The sequence below is a fragment of the Bos grunniens genome, chromosome 1 (assembly GCF_055505025.1).
Source record: "Bos grunniens cultivar Pamir isolate PY7600 chromosome 1, Bosgru_T2T1.0, whole genome shotgun sequence".
Taxonomy (NCBI): Eukaryota; Metazoa; Chordata; class Mammalia; order Artiodactyla; family Bovidae; genus Bos; species Bos grunniens.
In genome coordinates, this window is record NC_141165.1 from 10,948,362 (window position 1) to 10,973,554 (window position 25,193).

At 43.0% G+C, this 25,193-nt stretch overlaps 1 protein-coding gene across 3 annotated transcripts in view; it reads left to right on the forward strand.

The window, feature by feature from the left end:
* Positions 1–25,193, forward strand: part of TDRP (testis development related protein) — a 53,528-nt gene that overhangs the window by 25,284 nt on the left and 3,051 nt on the right. For all 3 annotated transcript variants that reach the window (XM_086416794.1, XM_086416805.1, XM_086416786.1), the window contains one exon: positions 24,292–24,395. In XM_086416794.1, the coding sequence (XP_086272920.1) occupies positions 24,292–24,395 (104 nt within the window). The remainder of the gene's footprint in view (positions 1–24,291; positions 24,396–25,193) is intronic.

Genomic DNA, 25,193 nt, shown 5'->3' on the forward strand with positions numbered 1-25,193 from the left:
CAAGCCCATCCCTTTTCACCTGGGCCCCTCTGGGCATTTTTCTCAGGCTGTTTAAGAACGTTTTTCATAGCCATGGCAAAGGCCCTTTCCTTTGTCTTTTTTGCCTTTCTTTCTTTTCCTCATATTCCCTACCATAATAGACTGTCTGAGCCAGTTGTAACAGAGTAGCTAAAGACTGATTTGGTCCATACGCCCATTTTAATAGCTTACCGCGGATATCTGGAGCCGACTGAGTGAGAAATCTATCCTTTAAGATCACTTTTCCCTCTTCACTTTCGGGATCAATCTCAGTGAATCTGCGAAGGCCTTCTCTCAGTCTATCTAGGAATTTACCAGGAGCTTCCTTCTCCTCCTGTTCTATGTCTGCCAATTTGCCATAGTTTAAAGACTTAGAACGTGCCTGCCTAAGTCCTTCAAGAATACATCTAACAAAATGACTCTGATCCTATCTTCCTTTAGCTGTGTTGTAATCCCAGTTTGGTTCTATAGTTGGGAACGCCTGATTCCCAGTGGGGAGGGCCGCTATCTCATTCTCCCTCTTCCCTACTGATTCATTCCCAATCCATTCATCTCCATAAGCAACCGCTTTTCCCAATACTCGAGTCTTTGACTTGAGAGTCAGCGTTTGTCCCAAGATATACATCACATCCTTTCAAGTGAGGTCATAAAGCAGAGTAACACCTTTAAAAGCTCTAATATATTTTTCTGGGTCCTCTAACTAGTCTCCCAGATCCTCCTTGATTCTTTGTAGTTTTTGATAAGAAAAAGGCTTATTAACTCTCACAGACTGATTATTTCTCCCGGTGGGTGTTTCATAAAGAGGCAACAGCTTGTGTGGCTGTTCCTCAGTCTCTCTGGCTACTCTGTGCATATGATCCCAGGGATAGATTGGAGAAACCTGTTTTTCCTCTTCTCTTTGTCTCCTGTCCTCCATCTCATCTCTTACTTCTATGGTCTGAGTTTCTACCGAAACCAGAGTAGTCTGAGGTCGTACTGAGACAGGAGTTGTTTGGACCTCCATGTGGGCAGTTTGAATCCCAGTTTGGAGTCCCAGGTATGGGTGCAAAGTAAGAGGACAGGGGGGAGCTGAAGGTTTCACGCCCAAATCTATACCCTTAGGACATAAGTCTGGCATATTTCGCAGAGAGAAAAAGGGCAACACATATGCTACTTCTACCCATTTCCCTTGTTCCTTACAGAACCGGTCTAATTGTAGAACAGGATTATACTTAAGAGACCCTCCAACTGGCCACCGTTCGCCATCCTCCAATGGATACCATGGCCATGCAGTATCACATAGGAAGACCAGGTGTGTCTTCTTTAAGCCCTGGGGATCAAATCTATCCCAGTTTTTCAGGATACAGTTCAAAGGAGTGAGGCTGGAATTGTTAGCTCCCATCTGTAAGAGAGAAAAAAAGCGACCAGCGCCATTTTTCTACCAGAGGCATCCCTCTCTGCTCTAGATGGGGGTGTAGACAGATGTTACACCAAAAGCTTTTCCTTCCTGGTTGGACTTAGTCTGTCCCTTACAGACGCAGGCGCCGTACTCGTCCCTCCCAGTTCTACCACCGAGCTGGGGTGGGGATGTACCAGGGGTAGACTTGATAGCATCTCTACTTGACGTCCAGCTCTTCACCTTTAAGCTTGTTTGCCTCTGATGTCAAACGGGGTGAATCAGAGTAAACTTCTGGAATGCCTCTCAAGCTAAGACCGCTGTGGGAAACATTTGTCACCTGAGTGTCTGTGTACGACCCTGAGTATTTTCTGACTACAATAAGACCGACACGAACATAAAACTGAGAGGTTCTTTCCAAGCATCACCACACCAGTATAACAGCCTCTTCTGATCCACTAAGAGCTGGCGTTACCAAAGAAAAAAACCCATTGTAGTCCCAATCTGAGTAATCTTTAACCTCAGAGATGTTCTGGGAGCTAGAGCTCCATCTAGCTTCCGAACTTTCGATTCCTAGCGAGGCTAGGCACTTTCTTGAATACCAATCCAAGTTTGGGACCTAAGCCACAGTACACAATAACAGTATAGATCACAAGTCCCTTGAAAGTCTATGATCCGATAGATTAAGTTAGTACTTCTAATTCCCAAGGAGTTATGAAATGGTCAAAGAGACTGAAAAGTTTGACTGAGAAGGGAGAGTTCGGTCCACACGTTTTGCCCATTTCTGGTCAGTTCCCGAAGGAGATATTGGGTGCCTCTTGGCATTGGCAGATCGGTATAACGCCCTGACAGGTTTCTGCCATAAGCCCTATGAGATCACCGTGGAACCGCAGAGCAGAGCTCCTTACTTGCTTCACTCAGGGCCTGTCATTCATTCACACAAGCACATGGTAGAGTTAGTAAAGCACAGCAGAAAACATGTTCGCTAAGAGAACAAAGAACTAAAGCTCCAAGCATCCTTACCTTGTCCTGAAGGATCCTGGACAAGCCCCCAAGATGAAAGGTTGTTGTTGAATCACGTGACTACACCGGGATTCTTGGCCCCCGGAGGAGAAGAATTCAATCCGGGGCCAGAGATGAGGCTTGATCGCTCAGAGCTTTTGTGTAATAAAGTTTTATTAAAGTATAAAGGAGATAGAAAAAGCTTCTGACATAGGCATCAGAAGGGGGCAGAAAGAGTACCCACTTGCTAGTGTTAACAATGAAGTTATATAATCCAAAGATTATCTGGAGGTTGTAAAGACCTCATCAGACCTACTCCCATAATTTACATTTTAAGATAACACTGTCCTCAGGCAAGATACATCCTTGTAAAGACCAGGTCTACTCCCATAATTAACATTTTAAGATAACAGAAGGTTGAATCCAAAGACTGTCCTTAGGCAGGATACATTATTGTTATATAATCCTCCTAAGGAATGTGGAGAAAGAAAAAAAGTTTGTCCTTTCTTCCTCCTTGAGAATTCCAGACCCCTCTCTCCTTGGGGACCCCTAGACTCCCTATCAACCTGCCTAGGAAATGACTCTTTCATCTGGTCCCATCACTTCATGGGAAATAGATGGGGAAACATGGAAACAGTGTCAGACTTTATTTTCTTGGGCTCCCAAATTACTGCAGATGGTGACTGCAGCCATGAAATTAAAAGACGCTTACTCCTTGGAAGGAAAGTTATGGCCAACCTAGATAGCATATTCAAAAGCAGAAACATTACTTTGCCAACAAAGGTCCGTCTAGTTAAGGCTATGGTTTTTCCTGTGGTCATGTATGGATGTGAGAGTTGGACTGTGAAGAAAGCTGAGCGCCGAAGAATTGATGCTTTTGAACTGTGGTGTTGGAGAAGACTCTTGAGAGTCCCTTGGACTGCAAGGAGATCCAACCAGTCCATTCTGAAGGAGATCAGCCCTGGGATTTCTTTGGAAGGAATAATGCTAAAGCTGAAACTCCAGTACTTTGGCCACCTCATGCGAAGAGTTGACTCACTGGAAAAGACTCTGATGCTGGGAGGGATTGGGGGCACGAGAACGGGACGGCAGAGGATGAGATGGCTGGATGGCATCACTGACTCGATGGACGTGAGTCTGAGTGAACTCCAGGAGTTGGTGATGGACAGGGAGGCCTAGCGTGCTGCGATTCATGGGGTCGCAAAGAGTCGGACACGACTGAGCGACTGAACTGTACCTTCTTTGGCACTGCCTTCTTTGTAATTGGAATGAAAACTGACCTTTTTCCAGTCCTGTGGCCACTGCTGAGTTTTGCAAATTTGCTGACATATTGAGTACAGCGCAGTAATAGCCTCATCTTTCAGGATTTTAAATAGCTCAACTTGAATTCTGTCACCTCCACTAGCCTTGTTTGTAGTAATGCCTCCCAAGGCCCACTTGACTTCAGCTTCCAGGATGTCAGGCTCTAGGTGAGTGACCACACCATTGTGGCTATCCAGGACATTTTGTATAGCTCTTCTATATATTCTTGCCACCTCTTTTTAATTTCTTCTACTTCTGTTAGGTCCTTACCATTTCTGTTCTTTATCGTGCTGATCCTTGCTTGAAATGTTTCCTTGATAGCTCCAATTTTCTTGAAGAGATGTCTAGTTTTTCTCATTCTATTGTTTTCTACTTCCTTGAACTATTCTTTGAAGAAGACCTTCTTATCCTTGCTGTTCTCTATAACTCTGCATTCAGTAGGGAATATCTTTCCCTTTTTCCCTTTCCTTTTGCTTCTCTTCTTTCCTCAGCTATTTGTAAAGCCTTCTCAGACAACTCTTTTGCCTTCTTGCATTTCTTTTTCACTGGTTTTTGTCACTGACTGCTGTGCCATGTTACAAACCCCCAGTCCATAGTTCTTTGGGCATTCTGTCTTCCAGATCTGATCCTTTGAATCTGTTAGACACCTCCACTGTATTATAATCATAAGGGGTTTGAGTTAGGTCATACCTGAATTGTCTAGTGGTTTTCCCTGCTTTTTTCTATTTAAGCATAAATTTTCCAATAAGGAGCTGATGAGCTGAGCTACAGTCAGTGCCTGGTCTTGTTTTTGCTGACTGTATAGAGCGTCTCCATCTTCAGCTGCAAAGAGTGTAACAAGTCTGATTTTGGTATTGACTATCTGGTGAGTCCATGTGTAAAGTCATCTCTTCTATTGTTGGAAGAGGGTGTTTGCTATGACCAGTGCGTTCTCTTAGCAGAACTCTGTTAGTGTTTGCCCTGCTTCATTTTGTACTCCAAGGCCAAACTTTCTTGTTACTCCAGCTATCTCTTGACATCCTACTTTTGCATTCCAATCCTCTATGATGAAAAGGTGTTAGTTCTAGAAGGTCTTGTGGGTCTTCATAGAACCAGTCACCTTCAGCTTCTTTGGCTTCAGTGGTTGGGCATAGACTTGGAATACTGTGATGTTGAATGATTGGCCTGGGAAACGAACCAAGATCATTCTGTTGTTTTTGATATTGCACTCAAGTACTGCATTTTAGACTCTTGTTGACCATGAGGGCTATTGCATTTCTTCTAAGGGATTTTTGCCCACAGTAGTAGATATAATGGTCATCTGAATTAAATTCACCCATTCCCATTCCTAAGATGTCAGTGTTCACTCTTGACAACTGCTGCTTGAGCATGTCCTACTTACCTTGATTCATGGACCTAACTTTCCAGGTTCCTATGCAGTATTGTTCTATATAGCATCGGACTTCACTTTTACCACCAGACACATCCACAACTCAGCGTTGTTTCTGCTTTGGCCCAGCCACTTCATTTCTTCTGGAGCTATTTCTCTGGTCTTCCCCAGTAGCATACTAGACACCTTCTGACCTGCAGGGCTCATCTCCCAGTGTCATATCTTTTTGCTTTATCATGGGGGTTCTTAGTGGTTTGCCATTCCCTTCTTCAGTGAACCATATTTTGTCAGAACTTTTAACTATAACCCATCCATCTTGGATGGCCCTGCACAGCATGGCTCATAGCTTCATTGAGTTATGCAAGACTCTTTGCCATGACAAGGTTGTGTGTGAGCCATGAAGGGGGGACTTTATAGTTAGAGTATATTTATTTGCATAAGAAACTGCCAAACTCTTCCAAAGTGACTTTTCCAGTTTGCATTACTACCAGCAGTGAATGAGTCATTTGGTGGTGTCAGGATTTTGTGTGTTTTGGACAGTATCTTAATACCTGATAGGTGTGTCTTTTGCAGATGTTTTCTTCAAGTCTGGATTTTCTTCTCTCTAGAATTTTCGCTATTTTCGTTGTACTCCACACTCCTGAGGGCTGTGATGTGGTGCCAGTGGGGGCGGCGGCTCACTGCCTGAAGGGACTCAGGGAGAAGCCCGGGGCTGAGACTTTGTTCTCTGACTCTGCCCCGCTCCATGTGGAAAGCATACTACCAGACCTGTATCTGAGAAGAAATTAATATTCCCTAATATTTATTCTTGCCATTTAGGTAATTTTTTTTTTAGGTAATGATTTTTTTTATTTTCATTTATTCAAGTTTTTAAATATAATCAGTCAAGGTAACATGTAAAAGTTTTTTCTGGACATTTTAAATGTTCTCTCGAGAACAGCATTTATTCTATTGTCTTTAATTGCAATAAAGCTATTTAGTTTTGTACATTTATTTTATATTTAGCCATTTCATTAGGTCTAATGGTTCTTCATTTGATGCTTTTTCCATCTTCTAGTTATATGATCTTTGCCTAAATAATAGTAATTGTATTTTCCTTCCCAGTAGTTCTCTTTTCTGTTTTATGTCTTGTACTGATTAGAAGTTACAGAATAATACTGAGTAATAATGTGGGAGGGTGGACATATCTTTTTTCTGACTTTTTTCTAACTGGGTTATGCTGGGTAGAATATCATTTATTTTGAAAGTACTGTAAGCATTTTCATACATACACTGTTTTGAATGCCTGTATTTGTAAGTTTAATCAGAGGTAGGTTTCATAGATACAATTTTTTGTCTGGCCAAGAGATTGATTATTGAGCATTTAAAAATCATCAAAAATGTAGATCAGCAACTATATTTAAAGAGGGTGGAGGAGGGACCTAAGATCCAGTCCCATGGCTGTCTCTTCAGGCGGAGGTCAGCATTTGCGAGGTTTAATGAGTTTTTGGCTGAGTACGTGCTGCTTTTCTGGTCAACTGCAGATGTATGTGGGGCCCTGACCTGATCTGCATTCCCAGTATTTATGATATCTTTATTCAGAAATATTAGTTGAAGTGTAGGAAAATCTGAATTGCAAAATGTTTCCCTTCCTAAATTTTTTTTCCCAGGATTGAGTCCATCAAGGTCTAGTTCCTCTGATTTGTGAGATGAGGATCTTTATTTTAGGTGGTCCTTCAAGGGCTGAAACAAATATTATTAGCCTGCTGGCGGCAGCCTCTGGTTGGGGTTTGGGGGGCGTGGGTGGTGGCCCATGAGAGCTGCCAGTGGTCTCTCCCAGCTCGTGTCCCCGTGGTCTTGTGGGACTCCTGCCCCTGGAGCAGGAAAACTGAGTTTGCCATTTCCCAGTGCCTGTGAGGCCTGTCCATCCCTGCAGCCACTTACAGAGAACCACCCACGTGCTGATATGGAGCTTCTAGTCCAGGTGGTGTCCTGTGTCGACATGTGTGCGCTGAGGAGTCAGCAGGGTAGGCAGAGGCTTGCTGGCCACTGGGTTTCTGCTGAGCATGTTGGTCTAGAGGAGCTTACTGTGACTGCGGCCAGCGTGTCCTTGGCAGGTCCGCTCTGGTCCAGTTTCCTGGGGGTCGTTCGTGCAGGCTCTGTGTGGAGTCCCATCCCTCAGTCTTCATGCCGTTGGATGTATTTTTCTGTTAAATTTATGAGTGTGTTAAATGGTGGCTGGTGTTAGCTGTCTGTGCCAGGACTCAGGCACGTCAAGAGCATCACGGCTGTTGGAGTCGTGTTCGGGCATCTTCACAGAGGAGCGAGAAGGCTAGTGCGTGCCGTGCTTCTGTTGTGCACTGCTGCACCTGTGAGCCTGCTGTTAATGTGATGTGACCAGATATCCCCAGCATCGTCCTCTGTTGTTGGCCAAGGCTGGTGGAGGTGGGAAGAGGCTTTCTGACTTCTGGGTGTGTCTTGCACGCCTTTCACAGCATGTTAAAGTACAACCATCTCCCTTAATTCATTCACTCAAATGGTACAACTAAATGATTCATAGTGTCACAGATATGTGACTACAACCTACCAATTTTAGGACATTTTCAGGACCTCAGGAAGAAACCCTGTGGCTCTTCACCCCCCGTTTCCCCTCCCCAAGCAGGTGCTGGTCCGTTTGTGTCACTGCATCTTCACTGCTCTGAACTTTTATTTGAACAGAAGATCATGTAATGTGTGGACTTTTGTGACTGACTGCTTTCACTGAGCATAGTGTTTTAAAAGGTTCATCTATGCTATAGCTTATGTCAGTACTTAGTTACTTTTTTTGACTGACTCATGCTCCATTTTAGGAGAAGGCAATGGCACCCCACTCCAGTACTCTTGCCTGGAAAATCCCATGGACGGAGGAGCGTGGTAGGCTGCAGTCCATGGGGTTGCTAAGAGTCGGACACGACTGAGTGACTTCACTTTCACTTTTCACTTTGATGCACTGGAGAAGGAAATGGCAACCCACTCCAGTGTTCTTGCCTGGAGAATCCCAGGGACGAGGGAGCCTGGTGGGCTGCCGTCTATGGGGTCCCACAGAGTCGGGCACGACTGAAGTGACTTAGCAACAGCAGCAGTAGATGCTCCATTTTATCAATTTATCACAAATGTTTGGTTGTTTCCACTTTTTGGCTATTTTGAATAACATTGCTATAAACATTTGTGTAGAGTATTTTGTGGGGCCATGGCCTTGTTTTCATTTCTGATGGGTATATATCTAGGAGTGGAATTTCTAGGTGCCTCAGACTGAATGTTTATTCTCCCAGATTCATATGTTAAATCCTACCCTATGTGATGGGGGCTACGCAGTGGGGCCTTTGGGAGGTAGTTAGGTGATGTGCCAGAACCCTCGTGAACGGGACCCCCGAGAGCTCCCTGCCTCTCACACCACATGGAAGTACACCAAGCGCAGCCAGCCCTCACCACTCAACCGCTGTGAGCACCGCATCTTGGACTGCCCACCCTCTGGGCTGTGAGGAGTACACTTCCACTGTTTATAAGCCACCCAGTCCATGGTCTTCTGTTAACAGCAGCGCAGATGGACTGAGACACTGGGTCACAGGGTCTCTCTGCATGTAATCATTTTAGAGACCTGCTGGCTGTTTCCTCCACGTGATGGCATCGTTTTTCATACCCCCAGTAGTGTGTTAGGGTGTGATTTCTCCACTTCCTCACATATGTATTGCTCTGATTTCTTGATTCTAGCCATCCTTGTGGGTGTAAAGTAGTATTTCACTGTGGTTTGACTTGTATTTCTCTGATGACACATGTACTGAGCATCTTGTGTACTTCCAAGCTGTTTGTATAACTTCCTGGAGAAGTGTCTATTCTGATGCTTTGTTCATGTAAAAAATTTTAGTTATCTCTTTATTATTGAGTTGTAAAGTTCCTTTCTATGTTCTAGATACATATAAGGACTTTATCAGACATATGATAAAGTATCAGTTCAGTTCAGTTACTCAATCATGTATGACTCTTTGCGACCCCATGAACTGCAGCACACCAGGCCTCCCTGTCCATCACCAACTCCCAGAGTCCACCCAAACCCATGTCCATCATGTCAATGATGCCATCCAACCATCTCATCCTCTGTTGTCCCCTTCTCCTCCTGCCCTCAATCTTTCCCAGCATCAGGGTCTTTTCAAATGAGTCAGCTCTTCACATCAGGTGGCCAAAGTATTGGAGTTTCAGCTTCAACATCAGTCCTTCCAATGAACACCTAGGACTGATCTCCTTTAGGATGGACTGGCTGGATCTCCTTGCAGTCCAAGGGACTCTCAAGAGTCTTCTCCAACACCACAGTTCAAAAGCATCAATTCTTCGGCACTCAGCTTTCTTCACAGTCCAACTCTAACATCCATACATGACCACTGGAAAAACCAGAGCCTTGACCAGACAGACCTTTGTTGGCAAAGTAATATCTCTGCTTTTTAATATGCTGTCTAGGTTGGTCATAACTTTCCTTCCAAGGAGTAAGCATCTTTCAATTTCATGGCTGCAATCACCATCTGCAGTGATTTTGGAGCCCCCCCCCCCACCAAAATAAAGTCAGCCACTGTTTCCACTGTTTCCCCATCTATTTGCCATGAAGTGATGGGACCAGATGCCATGATCTTCGTTTTCTGAATGTTGAGCTTTAAGCCAACTTTTTCACTCTCCTCTTTCACTTGTATCAAGAGGCTCTTTAGTTCTTCACTTTCTGCCATAAGGGTGGTATCATCTGCGTATCTGAGGTTATTGATATTTCTCCCAGCAATCTTGATTCCAGCTTGTGCTTCCTCCAGCCCAGCATTTCTCATGATGTACTCTGCATAGAAGTTAAATAAGCAGGGTGACAATATACAGCCTTGACGTACTCCTTTTCCTGTCTGGAACCAGTCTGTTGTTCCATGTCCAGTTCTAACTGTTGCTTCCTGACAAGATTCTTAAGAGGTAGGTCAGGTGGTCTGGTATTCCCATCTCTTTCAGAATTCTCCACGGTTTATTGTGATCCACACAGTCAAAGGCTTTGGCATAGTCAATAAAGCAGAAATAGATGTTTTTCTGGAACTCTTGCTTTTTCGATGATCAGTGGATGTTGGCACTTTGGTCTCTGGTTCCTCTGCCTTTTCTAAAACCAGCTTGAACATCTGGAAGTTCACGGTTCACGTTCTGCTGAAGCCTGGCTTGGAGAATTTTAAGCATTACTTTACTACCGTGTGAGATGAGTGCAATTGTGCGGTAGTTTGAGCATTCTTTGGCATTGCCTTTCTTTGGGTCTGAAATGAAAACTGACCTTTTCCAGTCCTGTGGCCACTGCTGAGTTTTCCAAATTTGCTGGCACAATGAGTGCAGCACTTTCACAGCATCATCTTTTAGGACTTGAAATAGCTCAACTGGAATTCCATCACCTCCACTAGCTTTGTTCGTAGTGATGCTTTCTAAGGACCACTTCACTTCATATTCCAGGATGTCTGGCTGTAGGTGAGTGATCACACTATCGTGATTATCTGGGTCATGAAAACCTTTTTTGTACAGTTCTTCTGTGTATTCTTGCCACCTCTTCTTAATAGCTTCTGCTTCTCTTAGCTGTGAAAATAGCTGTGAAAAGAAGGGAAGTGAAAAGCAAAGGAGAAAAGGAAAGATATACTCATTTGAATGCAGAATTTCAAAGAATAGCAAGGAGAGATAAGAAAGCCTTCCTCAGCAATCAATGCAAAGAAATAGAGGAAAACAATAGAATGGGAAAGAACTAGAGATCTCTTCAAGAAAATTAGAGATCCCAAGGGAACATTTCATGCAAAGATGATAAAGTATATATTTGTAAATTTCGTTCTGTGGATTGTCTTCACTTTTTTGCTAGTGTCCTTTGAAGCACAAAAGTTTTAAATTTTGATTAAGTTCACTTTATTTTTTCTTTTGTTGCTCATGGTTTCAGCATTTTATCTAAGAATATCCAAATCTAAGGTCATAAAGATTACCCCTGTGTTTTCTTTAAAGTTTTATAATTTGAGCTCTTCTGTTTGTTGTTGTTGTTTTTATCTGTTTTGTGTTAGTATTTGTATATGATGTGAGATGACGGTCCACTTTTGTTCTTTTTCCTGTTATTACGCAGTTGTCACAGCACCACTTATTGAAAAGACGATTCTTTTCCTATTTGTCTTGGCACCTTTTCAAGGAAATTAGTTGGCCTCGGAGGTGTGGGTTTGTTTCTGGATTCACAGTCCTGTTTCATTGATCTGTTTATTTTTCCACTTGCCAGTAGTGTCTTGATTGCTGTTGCTTGGTAGAATGTTCTGAAATGATAAGAGGTAGTTCTTTTTCAAGATCATTTTGACTATTTGAGTCTCTTGTGAGTCCATATGAATTTTAGAATCAGCTTAACAATTTCTACAAAGAAGTCAGAATTGCAATGCACTGAATCTGTAGATCTGTTTAGGGGGAGAATTGCTGTCTTAATAGTGTTATGTTTTCTGATCCATGAACATTGTATGATTGTCTCATTTATTCAGACCTTTTAAAGTTTATTTCAATAATATTTTGTAGTTTTCAGGAAAAAAAAAAACTTTGAACTTTTGTAAGCGGTATTCCTAAGTATTCTTTTTGATGTGTTTGTAAATGGCACTTTTCTTTCTTTGATTGCTCATTGTTGGTATATATTGACAACTGATTTTTGTTTATTGATCATGTATCCTGTCACCTCATTGAACTGGTTAATTCTAGTAGGTTTTTAGGGGATTCCTTAGGATTTTCTCTGTAAAATATGTCATCTACAAATAGAAGTATTATACTTTTTCCTTTCCAATCTGGATCTTTTTTATTTCTTTTTCCTTTGCCTCATTCTTCATTAGGGGGAAAGCTTTCAGTATTTTACCATACAGTCTGATGTTAGCTGTGAGTTTCTCATAGATGCTCATTATCAGATTGAGGGAGCTCTCCTTAAAAATATATATATATATACTAATTGATTTTTTTAAATAGCATAACAAGCCAAAGAAACACTGAAAACTTACTGCTGCTATACTTAGCACATACAGTGACAGTTTTATTATAACCATGCAATGTGTGTAAGTTACACTTAAAACTTGAATGTTTGTGTCTTTACTTTGATTCATTTCAAACTATTTCTCATTTCCTTTTTGAGTTCTTGTTTGACTCCTTGGTTATTTAGGCATGCATTGTTTAACTTCCACCCAGTTGTGAGTTTTTCCTGCTACTGATGTTTAATTCCTCTGTGTCAGAGGAATGATCTGACAACTATGAACCATTTTATCCTATTAAAAGTATTAAATGTTTATTTTATGGACTAGCATATGGTCGGAGCCAGGTAGGCTGCAGTCCATGGGGTCGTGAAGAGTCAGACACGACTAAGCAACTTCATTTTCACTTTTCACTTTCATGCATTGGAGAAGGAAATGGCACCCCACTCCAGTGTTCTTGCCTGGAGAATCCCAGGGCCGGGGGAGCCTGGTGGCTGCCATCTGTGGGGTCGCACAGAGTCGGACACGACTGAGCGACTTAGCAGCAGCAGCAGCATGTGGTCCGTGTTCCATGTGCACTGAGAAGAATGTGTGTTCTACTGCTGGACAGGGTGTTTTATTGATACCTACTAGGTCTCCTTAGTTTGTAGTGGTTTCCATGTCCTCTGTTTATTTTCCGTCTAGTTCTATCCAGTGTTGATACTGAAGTCTCTTCTCTTGTTGGGTTGTCTAGTTTGCTTTTAATTTCTCCACATTTTTCCTTTCTGTATTTTTTCTGTTATTATATGCCTATATGTTTTGTTATATACTTCTGATGGTAAGATATAACAGTTTCTGTTTATCCAACTTACATTTCTTCCATTTATCATAGCATATGGTTGGAGCCAGGTAGGCTGCAGTGAAATAATCTCTTTATCTTTAGTAAGTTTAAAAATTCTAAAATTTCTCTTATTGATATAGCCACTCCAGCTTTTTTTGTGGTTGCTGTTTGAGTGATTTATCTTTTCCCTCCCTTTTACATTTGATCTTTTTTATCTCTGAATCTCAAGTAGTCTCCTGTAGGCAACATTTAGTTGGATCAGTTTTTAAACACAGTATGACAATCTCTGCCTTTGATTGGATTGTTTAGTCAGTTTACATTTAATAGTATTATTGCTTAGTTGAAATCATATTGCCATATTTTGTTTTCTATATGTCTCGTGTCTTTTTTGTTCAGTGATTCCTCCTTTAGTGCTTTCTTTTGTATTACATGTATATTTTCTAATGTAGGACTTTGCTGGTGGCTCAGATGGTAAAGAATCCACCTGCAGTGCAGAAGACCTGGATTCAATCTCTGGGTTGGGAAGATTTCTAATGTAACATCGTAGTATCTTATTGTTTTACCATCTGTAGTCCAATATTCCCACCCACCTCTTTTATGCTGTTATTGGCAAATATATTACACCTATGTTACATAGGCCCAGCATTACGTTGAATATATATTAGTGTATATACCTCCTTAAGTTAGTTATAAGAAGTAAAATCTATGCATTTTTACTGTGTTTTACGTTGCATTACATAATTACTTTTATCAGCGACCTTTGTTTTCTCATGTGGTTTTGAATTACTGTTTGGAGTTACTTGCTTAAGTCTAGACCATTATTTAGTGTTTCTTATAAGAGAGATTTGCTAGCAACAAATTCTTTCAGATTTGCTTATATGGGGAAAACTTATTTCATCTTCCTTTCTGAGAGATGGCTTTGTTGGGCTCAGGATTCTCGTTTTTCAGTGTTTTCATGCAGCGCTTTGAGTATGTTGTCTTACTCCCTTCCGGCCTTCATTAGTTCTCTGAGAGTCAGCTCCTACTCTGACTGCAGCTTCCTTGGTAAGTGACCAGATGTTTTTCTCTTGTAGTTTTCAAGACTTTCTCTTTGTATGCTGTGGTAAAGAAGATGTCTGGTCTTCTCTCCAACCCCCATTCCTAGCACAGAGGTTCTAAACCCTTGGGATTCCTGAGGGTCAGGAGTCATTGTTATGCCAGGGATATGACTCCCCTGTGCCCCTCCATTAGCATAAGGATGGGGCTTGGTTCTGGTACCAAAGACTAGGCATAGGAATAGAGGTTTGGGGTTTTCAGCCATGTCACCCCCAGGGAATAGAGAGGGCTAGAGACTGAGTTCTTTCACATAGTCAATGATTTAATCAGTCATGCCGACATAATGAAATTCCAATACAGACTCAGTAGAGCTTTATGGTTGGTGAACATGTTGATGTGTGTGTGAGAGACAGAGGCAGACAAGGTGACTCTGAGTTCACAGGGAGACTGCCGGAAGCTCTGCATTCCCCACCCTCTGAATTTATATCCCTTTGATCAGAAGTCCAGGTAAAGTGAGCCCCTGAAGTGAGGCTGGTGACTTCCATAAAGACAGTCTTGAGGACGATTGAGCCTTGAACTTGTTGAGTCCAAGACAGACTCCAGGTGGTTAGCCTCAGGATTGATGTTGACTCTGACTTTGCTTTACAACAGTCTGTGTGTTTGTGGGTCTCAGCATTGATGTTGACTCTGACTCTGTGTTACTACAGTGTGTGTGCTTGTGGGTCGCTGTGTTCATCCTACTTGGAGTTTCTTGAGCTTCCTGTTGTATGGATTTTTGGTTTTCAAGAAATTTGGTAATGTTCTGTTATTTCTTTGATTTTTTTTTTTTGCTAATTTCTCTCTTCTTCTGGTACTCTATTTTGCATATGTTGATGCGCTTAATGGTATGATGCATTTTTCTGAGGTCATCTTTTTCATTTTTTCTCTCTGGTTTTTGGCTTCAAGTTCAGTAATTCTTTATTCTCCAAATTAAGACCTACTTTTGAGCCCCTGTAGTGAATTTTTAATTTTGTTTATTGTACTTTTCGCCCTCAGAATTTCTGCCTGGTTCTCTTTGGTTGCCACTGCCTCTGCTCTTTTTTATTGGGTGCCGCAGTGCTGGCATGCCTCCTTTTGCTTCTTTAATGGCACTTCCTTCTGTCCTGTGAATGTGTTTATGATGGCTGTTTTGTCAAATCAAACATCTGGTTTGCTCTCAGAGTCAGTTTGTTTGTCCACTTTCTTTTTGGTCTATAGGTTTTCCTTTGCTCCTTTTTTGGCTGCTTCAGAATTTTTCATTAGAAAATGGACATTTTATTCTATTTAAATTTTTTAAAACTAAGGTATAACTAGGATATAACAGTATATTAGTTTCAGGTGTACAGCATAAAGATTTGATATGTATACTGCAAAATGAGCACGACAATAAGTCTAGTTAATCCATCACTGTAGGCAGTTAAAAGTTTTCTCTTGTGATGATAACTTACATGTGTAGTATCATTAGCTGTAGTCACTACACTGTGCATCACACCACCATGCCCATGACTTATGTGTTTTATAACTGGAAGTTTGTGCCTTTTCCCCTTCTGCCTCTGACAACCGCGGTCTGTTCTGTGTCTGTGAGTACTGTGTATACATGCTAAGTTGCTTCAACTCTGTGGGGACTGTAGCCCACCAGGCTCCTCTATCCATGGGATTCTCCAGTACTGGAGTGGGTTGCTGTGTCCTCCCTCCAGGGGCTATTTCTAACCGTATCTCTAGCCTTCTGCACTGTCAGGCAGGTTCCTCACCACTGGCACCACCCGGGAAGCCGTGTGTGCCGGGTTCTTTTTGGTTTTGCTTTGGTTTTGATTCCACATATAAGTGAGATCACACAGTATTGGTCCTGATCTGTCTGACATTTCAGTGAACATAATGTCCCCAAGGTCCATCCATGGTGCAAACAGCAAGATTTCATTTTCTATGGCTGTATAATAAACCATGTGTGTGCGTGTGTGCACATCACATTATCTTTAGTCATTCATCTGTTGATGGACATTTAGGTTGTTTTCACATCTTGGCTATTGGGAATAGCACTGCAATGAACATGAACTACATATATTTTTCCATATATCTTTTCCAGTTAGTGTTTTCATTTCCTTTGTATCAATACACAGAGGGAGAATTGCTATGTCATTCTATTTTTAATTTTTTGTGAAATTCCTATGCTGTTTTTTATAATGTCTACACCAATTTACATTCCCAAAAGCCATGCACAAGGGTTCCCTTCTCTTCACATCCTTACCAATACTTGTTATTTTTTGTCTACTGAGCGTATTTTTCTGTCTCCAATAACTTTCAAAGGGAACAAGGGATTAAGATGTGAGTTTATTTTCCTTATTGATTGTTATTTCCAGCTCTTACATATACCCATCAATCTTTTTAAGTTTATTTTTGCAGTAGTAACTTAGAATACTGCCGTGACCTATAATTAGAATACTGCCGTGACCTATAATTACTGGCTTCCTTTGGTCTGAGTTTTATATGTTTGTTTTGTTTGTTTTATATGTTTGTTTATGCAATTTGGAATTCCTCTGTTTTGACACTTAGAACAAATTAGGTTAGGTTCTTACTACTATTTTTAGTTGTATCATTGCAGATACTTAAAATTTTAGTATTGCTCATGATTATATGGTTGTTATATACAGTTAACGATTAGCTTGTCATCTCACTGTGGGAGTGGAGCTGCTGCTGCTAAGTCACTTCAGTCGTGTCTGACTCTGTGCGACCCCATAGACGGCAGCCCACCAGGCTCCCCCGTCCCTGGGATTCTCCAGGCAAGAACACTGGAGTGGAGAATGGAACCTAAATTTCTGGTAGGATTGTGGACTGTTCTGAGGGGCACCTGGTGGGTGCTCCACCAGCTTCCCTTCCTGCTCCACCCACTGCCGCCGGCTCACTGGCACCCCTTCTGACTGTGAGAGCTCAGCGGCTTGCCTTTGGAGGCCATGGCCGAGCTGGCCTTTTCTTGGGACAGAGGCCCATGGTGGCTGGGCAGGACGGGCCAGGACAGTGGTGGTGGTGGTGGTGGTGCCACTGGCTCAAGAGGGAGGTGCAAACAGCCCAGAACCCAGTGCAAAGGCGGGGCTCCAGCCATCCCACTTTGGCAGGGCCCCAGAGCTGCCCCCTCCCGGGTGGGCCAGGGAAAAGGGGGGATTGCTCACAGGAAGCAGGAAGGCCAGCTGGAGGAGAGCAGGAGCTAGCGCCCCAGGTGCCCTCGGGCCCAGGGCCCACCTGGCTGTGCTGCTCCCTGGCGGCCACCTCCTTCCAGGGCTGCCCCCTGGAGGGCGTACACACCGCACAGCATGAAGTCTGGGCTCTGAGAAGAGCTGTTTTTGCTTTCTCTCTACCTAAGCCTTGTTGATGTATTGGTTATCTGATAATGTTGGGTTTTGTCAGCTTTTTATTCCCATTGCTGTGACTGCAGAGGGTATTCAGAGGCTGCAGAAGTGGGGGGAGCAGATGGGATTTTCCTTTGGCTTCTCGCAACAGGTTAAGTTCATCTGTCTAAAATATTTATAGCAAAAAAACCCACATATTTTGGATTTCGGTTGGCAAAGTGAAGGCCTGTGTTTCTTCATCAGGATTGCTTTTTCCAGTTTCTTTGTGGCACCTTTGTGTTCATGGGATCGGGCTGCTGTAACATAACACCAGGGACTGAGATTCAAACGGCTATGGTGAGACCAGCAGGACACTTCCTGCCAGGCTGCATCCCATCCCATCGCAGGGCTCCACCTACAGGGCCTGATCCCCCTCACCCCCACATACCATCATGTCCCAGGTTAGGATTCCAGCAGGGGAATTCTGGGGAGAGACATCCATTTAGACCATTGCCTTCGATGAGCCAAAGACCAACGTTTCTCCCTTTGGCAGGCCCTCTGGCCCCAGAGTTTACCTGTTATTAAAGCCGTCAGGCACTCCGTGGCCAGTGTGCATTCACAGGGGCAGTTAACGCTCCTGCTGGATGGGTCCTTTCCAACACTTGGCAGACCTGCTGCACAGTTTGTATCGAGGAAGGTTGTAGTGGGCAGTGTGTAGAGGTTCTGATTTTCAGTTCCATAAGTACGTCACATGTATAAATGATGTTTGTTTTCATCAGGCCTACAAGATTATGTGAAGGTTGTAATTTATACTAGTTACATAAATTAAGTCATCATTTAGGGTTAATTTTTATTTCGGCTAAACAGTTTGTTAAAAAATTTGGTGTGAAAAGGAAAAATTTGCTTTTCCCCCCTGCAATCCTACTCTGAATAAGTAATTGCCACAATTAATTACCACTACAGTTAGCCAGTTAGTTTTCAAATAGCTCTTAAAAGGACACAAAGTGGAAGTTTTTTAGAAATGAAATGATTGAAAATGCAGTTTAAAACTCTGAATGAATGTATTATGTTTGGTTCCCAAATGTGCAAAAGCAGAGGACAAGTTGTTTTGTTTTACGTCTCATCGCTGTCTCTGAATAGCTTCTGGTGTGTTAGATTCTAAATGCAGCAAGATCTCTGTGTTCGCTTCCTGAGACAGTGAAGCACAAAGAAGTCGGGGACCTGGAGTGTAGGCGGGCAGTGCTTGCAGGGAACTGGGAATATAGAGGGCCGAGTGCTTGCGGGAGACTGGGAGCGTAGACGGCCAAGTGCTCCTGAGGAACCAGGCGTGTAGAGGGCTGAATGCTCACAGGGAACCGGGCGTGCAGGCGGCTGAGTGCTGACGGGGCAGCCAAGCAATGGCCTTCTCCCCCCTGAGGTGCTGGGTGCTGACAAGGTGGTGGTGCCCAAGCGGGTGCAGAGACCCACCCACCTCTCTGGGGACAGTGCCCGCTACCCTGTGCCTCCTGGAGATCTCAGTTCACACCTCATGTGGTAAACAGATCTGCTGGGGACTTTTTACAAGCTTCAAGACTCTTAATAACACTTTCTGACAGCACCCCAAAGCTAAACAAGAGAAAGAAAACCAATGGAAAAAAGGGCATGTTACCGAGCAGTGTCCTGGTCAGCAGGGCGTGCAGAGCTGCTGGATGCTGTCTGTGACAGAAGATCCAAGTCCTTTCAGGCCCAGAGCCCACCCTTCTCCAGAACCAGAAGGCTCGCCTGACAGGGTCTCCTCCTGAGACACCGGGGTGAAGACCTAGTCACATGACTGGCTTCTCCCACATACTCAGAGAGCCTTCCCAAGTCAAAAGATTCTGTTTTGTTTTGCCCATTTTCCTACTAGGTCGTTTGATTTTTTTTTAATTGTTCTATAAAATTCTTTATATTGAAGACATTAGATTTTTATCATTATACATTACAATCTTTCCTAGCAAAGTAGCTTGTCTTTTTGTTTTTCAAATTCAGAAAGAACTGTGAAGTTTATAATTAAAAGAAGAGTACCCATTTCTCCCCTCCCCACCATGAATTCTGCTCTCAGAAGTTACCACTGTTAATGTTGAAGCTCTTTCTCAAGATACTTGCGAGCAGGTTTGCAAGCTCAGTGCCTGTCTCACGTTGCAGTGGGACCCTGTGGAAAGCTGTCTCCCTAGAGACTGAGCCCTGTGCCTGTGGACTCTTTGCTCTTTGCTACTGTGTTTCAGAGGAGCGCGCTATTCAGAGCAGTCTTTTCCATTCCATCAGAGAGGTGTTTCCCAGGGCGCAGGGGGAGGTGTGTTTTATTGGACTAGTTAGATTTCTGGGTACGCACTTACCTGCCCTCAGCCCCTGGAAAACGCCACTTGTCAAGGCCTCTGTTGTGGGTCAGAGGCTGACATCTGCCGACATCTGAGGCTGCATTGCTGGACATGTCCCTCTCTGCAGTGTCCAGGCGGGCAGTGTCCTCCAGTGGCTGAGGGGAGCTTTGTTCTGAACTGGGGGCTGCTTCTTGTGCCCACTGCGCATCTGCCTTTTATTGATTTTCCTCACGAAACTCCTCTTAACTGCATTTATATCTTGAGTGTCTGAGCTCTGTCCTGCACCAGTTTCTATCTGGTGACTTTCCCTGTTCTCCTCCTCCCAGAAAATTCAGTATCTGCCTGGCAACACCTCATGCTCTTTCTGCCCACCATCTGTCGTTTAGTTTCCTGGGGCCACCTCCTCCCGTGGCCAGTCCACCACTCCAGGATGCCCTGTTTCCTGCTCCTTCCAGCAGGGACACATGATCTAAGACTGAAAATGGACTGAAGGGGATGTGGTGAGTCTCATCTCTGCCTGCCACCCAGTTCTCCAGTTGACAGCTCTTGCTCCTCCCTCTAGAGGTCTTGTCTGCATATAATGTATAAACACAGGACGTGTCAATATGCACACATGTACACAGATGTCACATGTACAAAAAGTGAGCGTGTGAGTCCCCAGATACGCACGGACAGCTGGTAGCACATTGGGGTCTAGCTGGTGGGCTTGGGTTAGTCCCCAAAGCCCCTTCTGCCTGCCTAAAGAGGCGTCAGCTGACAGACGTTCAGGTCACCCCCTCGGGATTCCACAGTGCATTTTCCTGCTCAATGCTTTTGGCACACAGATGCACTTGGCTTTGAATCAGGAACCTCTCTCTTCTCTTCTATTAGCATGAATAATTGAGTTGACTGCCAACTGATTTGGGTATTGAAAAGATACAAACATTGTTGCACAAGTGACCAAACAAACCAAGAACTCAAAGTTTAATTGGTGGTTGATCAGGAACATTTTTCACATTTTAGGACTACTACATGTATTTGTTACTATTAGCAAATGCATTTGTAGCATCACACACTCTACAACAACTGCATGTCTTCTTGTGCTCTGCTGGTGAGTCACTTTGATCTGTGCATTCCCACTGAGGAGCAGGTCCACAGCAGACCATTGTACAGTATGTAGTTTTCAGAGCAAGCCACGTGAAGCCTTAGCTGTTTCTCTACTTAGTCTAAGGAGTTTCTGTAGAGTTTACTGCTGAGTGTCATCCTAACAGATTAAAAGGGTCAGCCGGATGAATGCAGAGCCCCCATCTGGGGAGCAGGGTGATATCAATTGTAATCTCACAGTAACTTCTAATGATCCTTATTTTACATGGTATCAATTGTAATGTTTCTTTCATTTAGAATTTTAAGTTGGTTCTTTGTTTTCCTTGGTGAGTCTAGCTAAAGGTTTGTCAATTTTGTTTTCGTTTTCAAAGAACCAACTCTTAGTTTTATAACTCTTCTGTCATTTTCGTGTCTCCGTTTCTCCTCTTTGTCACTCCATTTTACTTTGTGCTCAGTTTGTTCTTTTTCTCACGCTTAAGGCATAGAGTTATGTTATTCAGGATTGTTATTTTGTCTTGTGAACTTCTTTCTTAGAACTGCTTTAGTTGCATCCTGTAAGTTTTAGTATGTTGTATTTTTTTGTCTGTCTCAAGATACAGTTTTGTTTCCTCTTTGATGTTGTTCAGGAGAGTATTGTTTAGTTTGCATGCAGTTTCCACTTTTCCTCCTCTGATGGTATATGTTGCAGTCAAAAAAGATACTATGCTTACAGTCTCCTAAGTTTGCTCAGACTTGTTTTGTGGCCTAATATATGGTCTATCATAGAAAAGGTTCCATGTGTGCTTAAATGAATGTGTATTTTGCAGTCACATTATAGAATATTCTATATGTGTTTGTGAGGTTCATTTCATCTGTAATGTTGTTCAGACTGTTTCCATATTGATTCTGTCTGATCTCTATCCATTGTTGAGAGTGTAGTATTAAATTCGCTAGCTATTATTATTGTACTGCAGTTTCTCTTTTTAGGTGTTAGCAGTAGTTGAGAAGGCAATGGCACCCCACTTCAGTACTCTTGCCTGGAAAATCCCACGGACGGAGGAGCCTGGTGGGCTGCAGTCCGTGGGGTCGCTGAGAGTCGGACACGACTGAGCGACTTCACTTTCACTTTTCACTTTCATGCATTGGAGAAGGAAATGGCAACCCACTCCAGTGTTCTTGCCTGGAGAATCCCAGGGACGGGGGAGCCTGGTGGGCAGCCGTCTATGGGGTCACACAGAGTCAGACATGACTGAAGCGACTTAGCACAGCAGCAGCAGTAGTTTTGGCTGCACCATGCAGTTTGTGGGATCTTAGTTCCCCAACGAGGGATCAAACCCAGGCCCTCAGCAGTGAGAAGGCTAAGTCCTAACCACTGGACCACCAGGGAATTCTGTTAATTTCTGCTTTATACATTTACGTGTTCCAGTATTGGGTGCATAAATATTTAATAACTGGATCTTCTTGATAGAACTGACCCCTTTATCATTATATAGTGACCTTTGTCCCTCTTCACCATTTGTAAAGTCTGTTTTGTGTTACATAAGTATAGCTATCCCTACTGTTTTTGGTTCACCATTTGCTTGAAGTTAGTTTTACATCCATTCACTCAGGCTATGTGTGTCTTTAAAGCTAAAGTGAGACTCTTTGTAGGAAGCTTATAGTTGGGTCTTGTTAACCCATTACAGTTTACATATATTTTTGTGTATCCAAGGACAGATTACTGTAGTTGGAATTATTTTTAGTACTTTTTTTCTACTTTTAAATTAGAATTATAAGTGATTTATGTACCACCATTACTGTATTACTCTTGAGTATAAATTTACCTGTCCTAGTGAGTTTTACTCTGGCTTTGTGTTTATTTTCACTCACAGAACTCCTTTAAGCATTTCTTGTTAGGCAGGTCTAGTGCTGACAAACTCCCTTCACTTTTGTTTGTTTGGGAGAGTCTTTATCTCCCCTCATTTCTGAAGAACAGTTTTGCTGATATAGAAATCTTGGTTGATAGGGTTTTTTTCTTTTGTTATAATGAGTGTGAGTGTAAAGTCTCTCAGTCATGTCCGACTCTTTGCAACCCCGTGGACTGTAGCCTGCCAGGCTCCTCTGTCAATGGGATTCTCCAAGCAAGAATACTGGAGTGGGTTGCCATTTCCTTCTCCATATCCTATGGTAATTATAATTCAGTAAGTAAATTAAGAAAATGCTTAGTAGTTAAAATATCTTTTGACTATATCATCTCATCCTCTCCTGGCCTGACAAGTTTCTCTTGAGAAATCTCTCCATATTGGGGTGAAGGGTTCCTTTGTATGTAAGTAGTGTCTTTCACTACTTTCAAAATTCTTTCTTTTTGAACAATTTAATTATGTGTCTTGGTGCTGATCTACGTGGGTTCAACTTATCTGGGGTCCTTTGGTCTCATGGATCTGGATATCCATTTCTCCCCCCAGGTTTGAGACATTTTCAGTCCTTATTGTTTTAAGTATACTTTCTGTCCCTTTCTCTTTTATTCTGTACCGATTGTGTTCCACAAGTCCCTTTGACTTTCTTCATTCTCTGTCATTCTTTTTTTCTTTTTCTCTTACTGGATACTTTCAGATGTCTTTGTTTCTCTGCACTGTCAAGTCTATTTTTGACCCTATTAAAATTTTTGTTTTGTGTTTTCAGTTCTAAGATTTTTTCTTTATGGTTCCTATTTGTTCCATGTATTGTTTTCCTAATTTCATTTAGTTACCTTTGTGTTGTGGTTCACTAAACTTCAATAGGGTTATTTTGAATTCTCTGATAAAACATTTATAGGTACCACATTTCTTTAGGGTCAGTTACTGAAGTTTTATTAGCTCCCTTAGGTGCCATGAAATTAAAAGACGTTTACTCCTTGGAAAAAAAGTTATGACCAAGCAAGACAGCATATTAAAAACCAGAGACATTACTTTGCTAACAAAGGTCCATCTAGTCAAGGCTATGGTTTTTCCTGTGGTCATGTATGGAGAGAGAAGGGGATGACAGAGGATGAGATGGTTGGATGGCATCACCAACACAATGGACATGAGTTTGAGTGAACTCCAGGAGTTGGTGATGGACAGGGAGGCCTGGTGTGCTGCATTCCATGGGGTCACAAAAAGTTGGACACGACTGAGCGACTGAACTAGGTGGTGTCACATTTGTCTGCTGTTTTGTGATTTCAGGCTCCAGAGCCATCAGAGTGACTCCAGGAAAAGGCACTTGACAGGAGAGCCCTGCAGATGCACTTCCTTTTCTCCATCCCTGCCTTCTTATTACTGTATTTCTTTGAATCTAAGGTGCCAGGCGTTAATTATATCCTGATTTCAGAAATGAAAAAGTAACAAAATCATTTCTAAGAATCTACAAAATGTGTGGTGGTGCAGCCTCCCCACCCCTCAGTACCCCTCCGCCCTGGGTTGGGAGCCCCGTCAACCTGATCTCGTTTGGCTGAAGTTACTAAACGCGGGTGACTGTCTTCAGCCGCATGGAGGTTGCCTGCAGCTGATGGGAGAACTCGCTGTGCAGACACACAGATAAGGCGGTGTGGGCCAGCTTCTCTGCTGAAGTGTCAGCTTCATGACCACTGGGTGACACGACTCGGACCTGTGTATTCACTGCGTCAGGTCTGATCTTCTCTTAACCTTTCATTAGGTTCCAGGAGCAACTTTCCGAGGCTGGAAAGAAGTGACTTCTCTATTTAACAAGGATGACGAGCAGCAGCTGCTGGAAGGGCGAAAATCCCCCAAGTCCAGAGCGTGAGTAGCCGCTGTCAGGGGAGCAGGCATTCCAGAGACAGAGGGCAGGGCCATGAGAGGGGACAAGAGGGGCTTCCTCCCTTGTGAGGAGATGGAAATGAGTTGTTCTAAGTATAAGCACTTTGAAAGACTATAGAAAAATGGAAAAAAATTTTAAAAGCTTCTCAGACCAGCTCTTGAACTTCCAGCTGTAAACTGAACTTACAAGCCTTAAAGCAGATGGTAGCCACATGTTTAAGGTGGGCAGGTGGCAGCTGTTCTAGAGAATCAAGGAAAAACCCAGTTAAAAATGCAAAGATTGCCTGTAAACTATACTTACATGCTGACAATGCTGCTAGTTAAATATTTTGAATTTAAAAAATATATATTTAGGGAATTCCCTGGTAGTCCAGTGGTTAAAACTTGGTGCTTTCACTGCTGTGGACCTGGGTTTGATCCCTGGTGGGTGAACTAACATCTCACAAGCTGTGTGGCATGGCCAACAAAAAAATGTACTTAAAGATGAAAATATAAATTTAAATCTGAAAATATAAATGGTGTTGCCAACAGCAGGTGAATCCTGGGGAATCTGACCATAGAGAGGCTGCTCCTCCGTGGACAGGGCACCTTGGCAGCACTCAGGACCCATCAGAGCCATCCAGTCCTCCCCCTCCTCTGACCACATGATTGTGACCTCCCCACCCTCTCCTTGAGGACTGTGTAAGTCAGTCCTCTGGGCTGTCTGGGTAGCAGCTAACAGGCCAGCATCTCCTGGGGGCCTTGAACTTGTGCCTGTGTTCTGCCCCTCAGTCCAGTTAA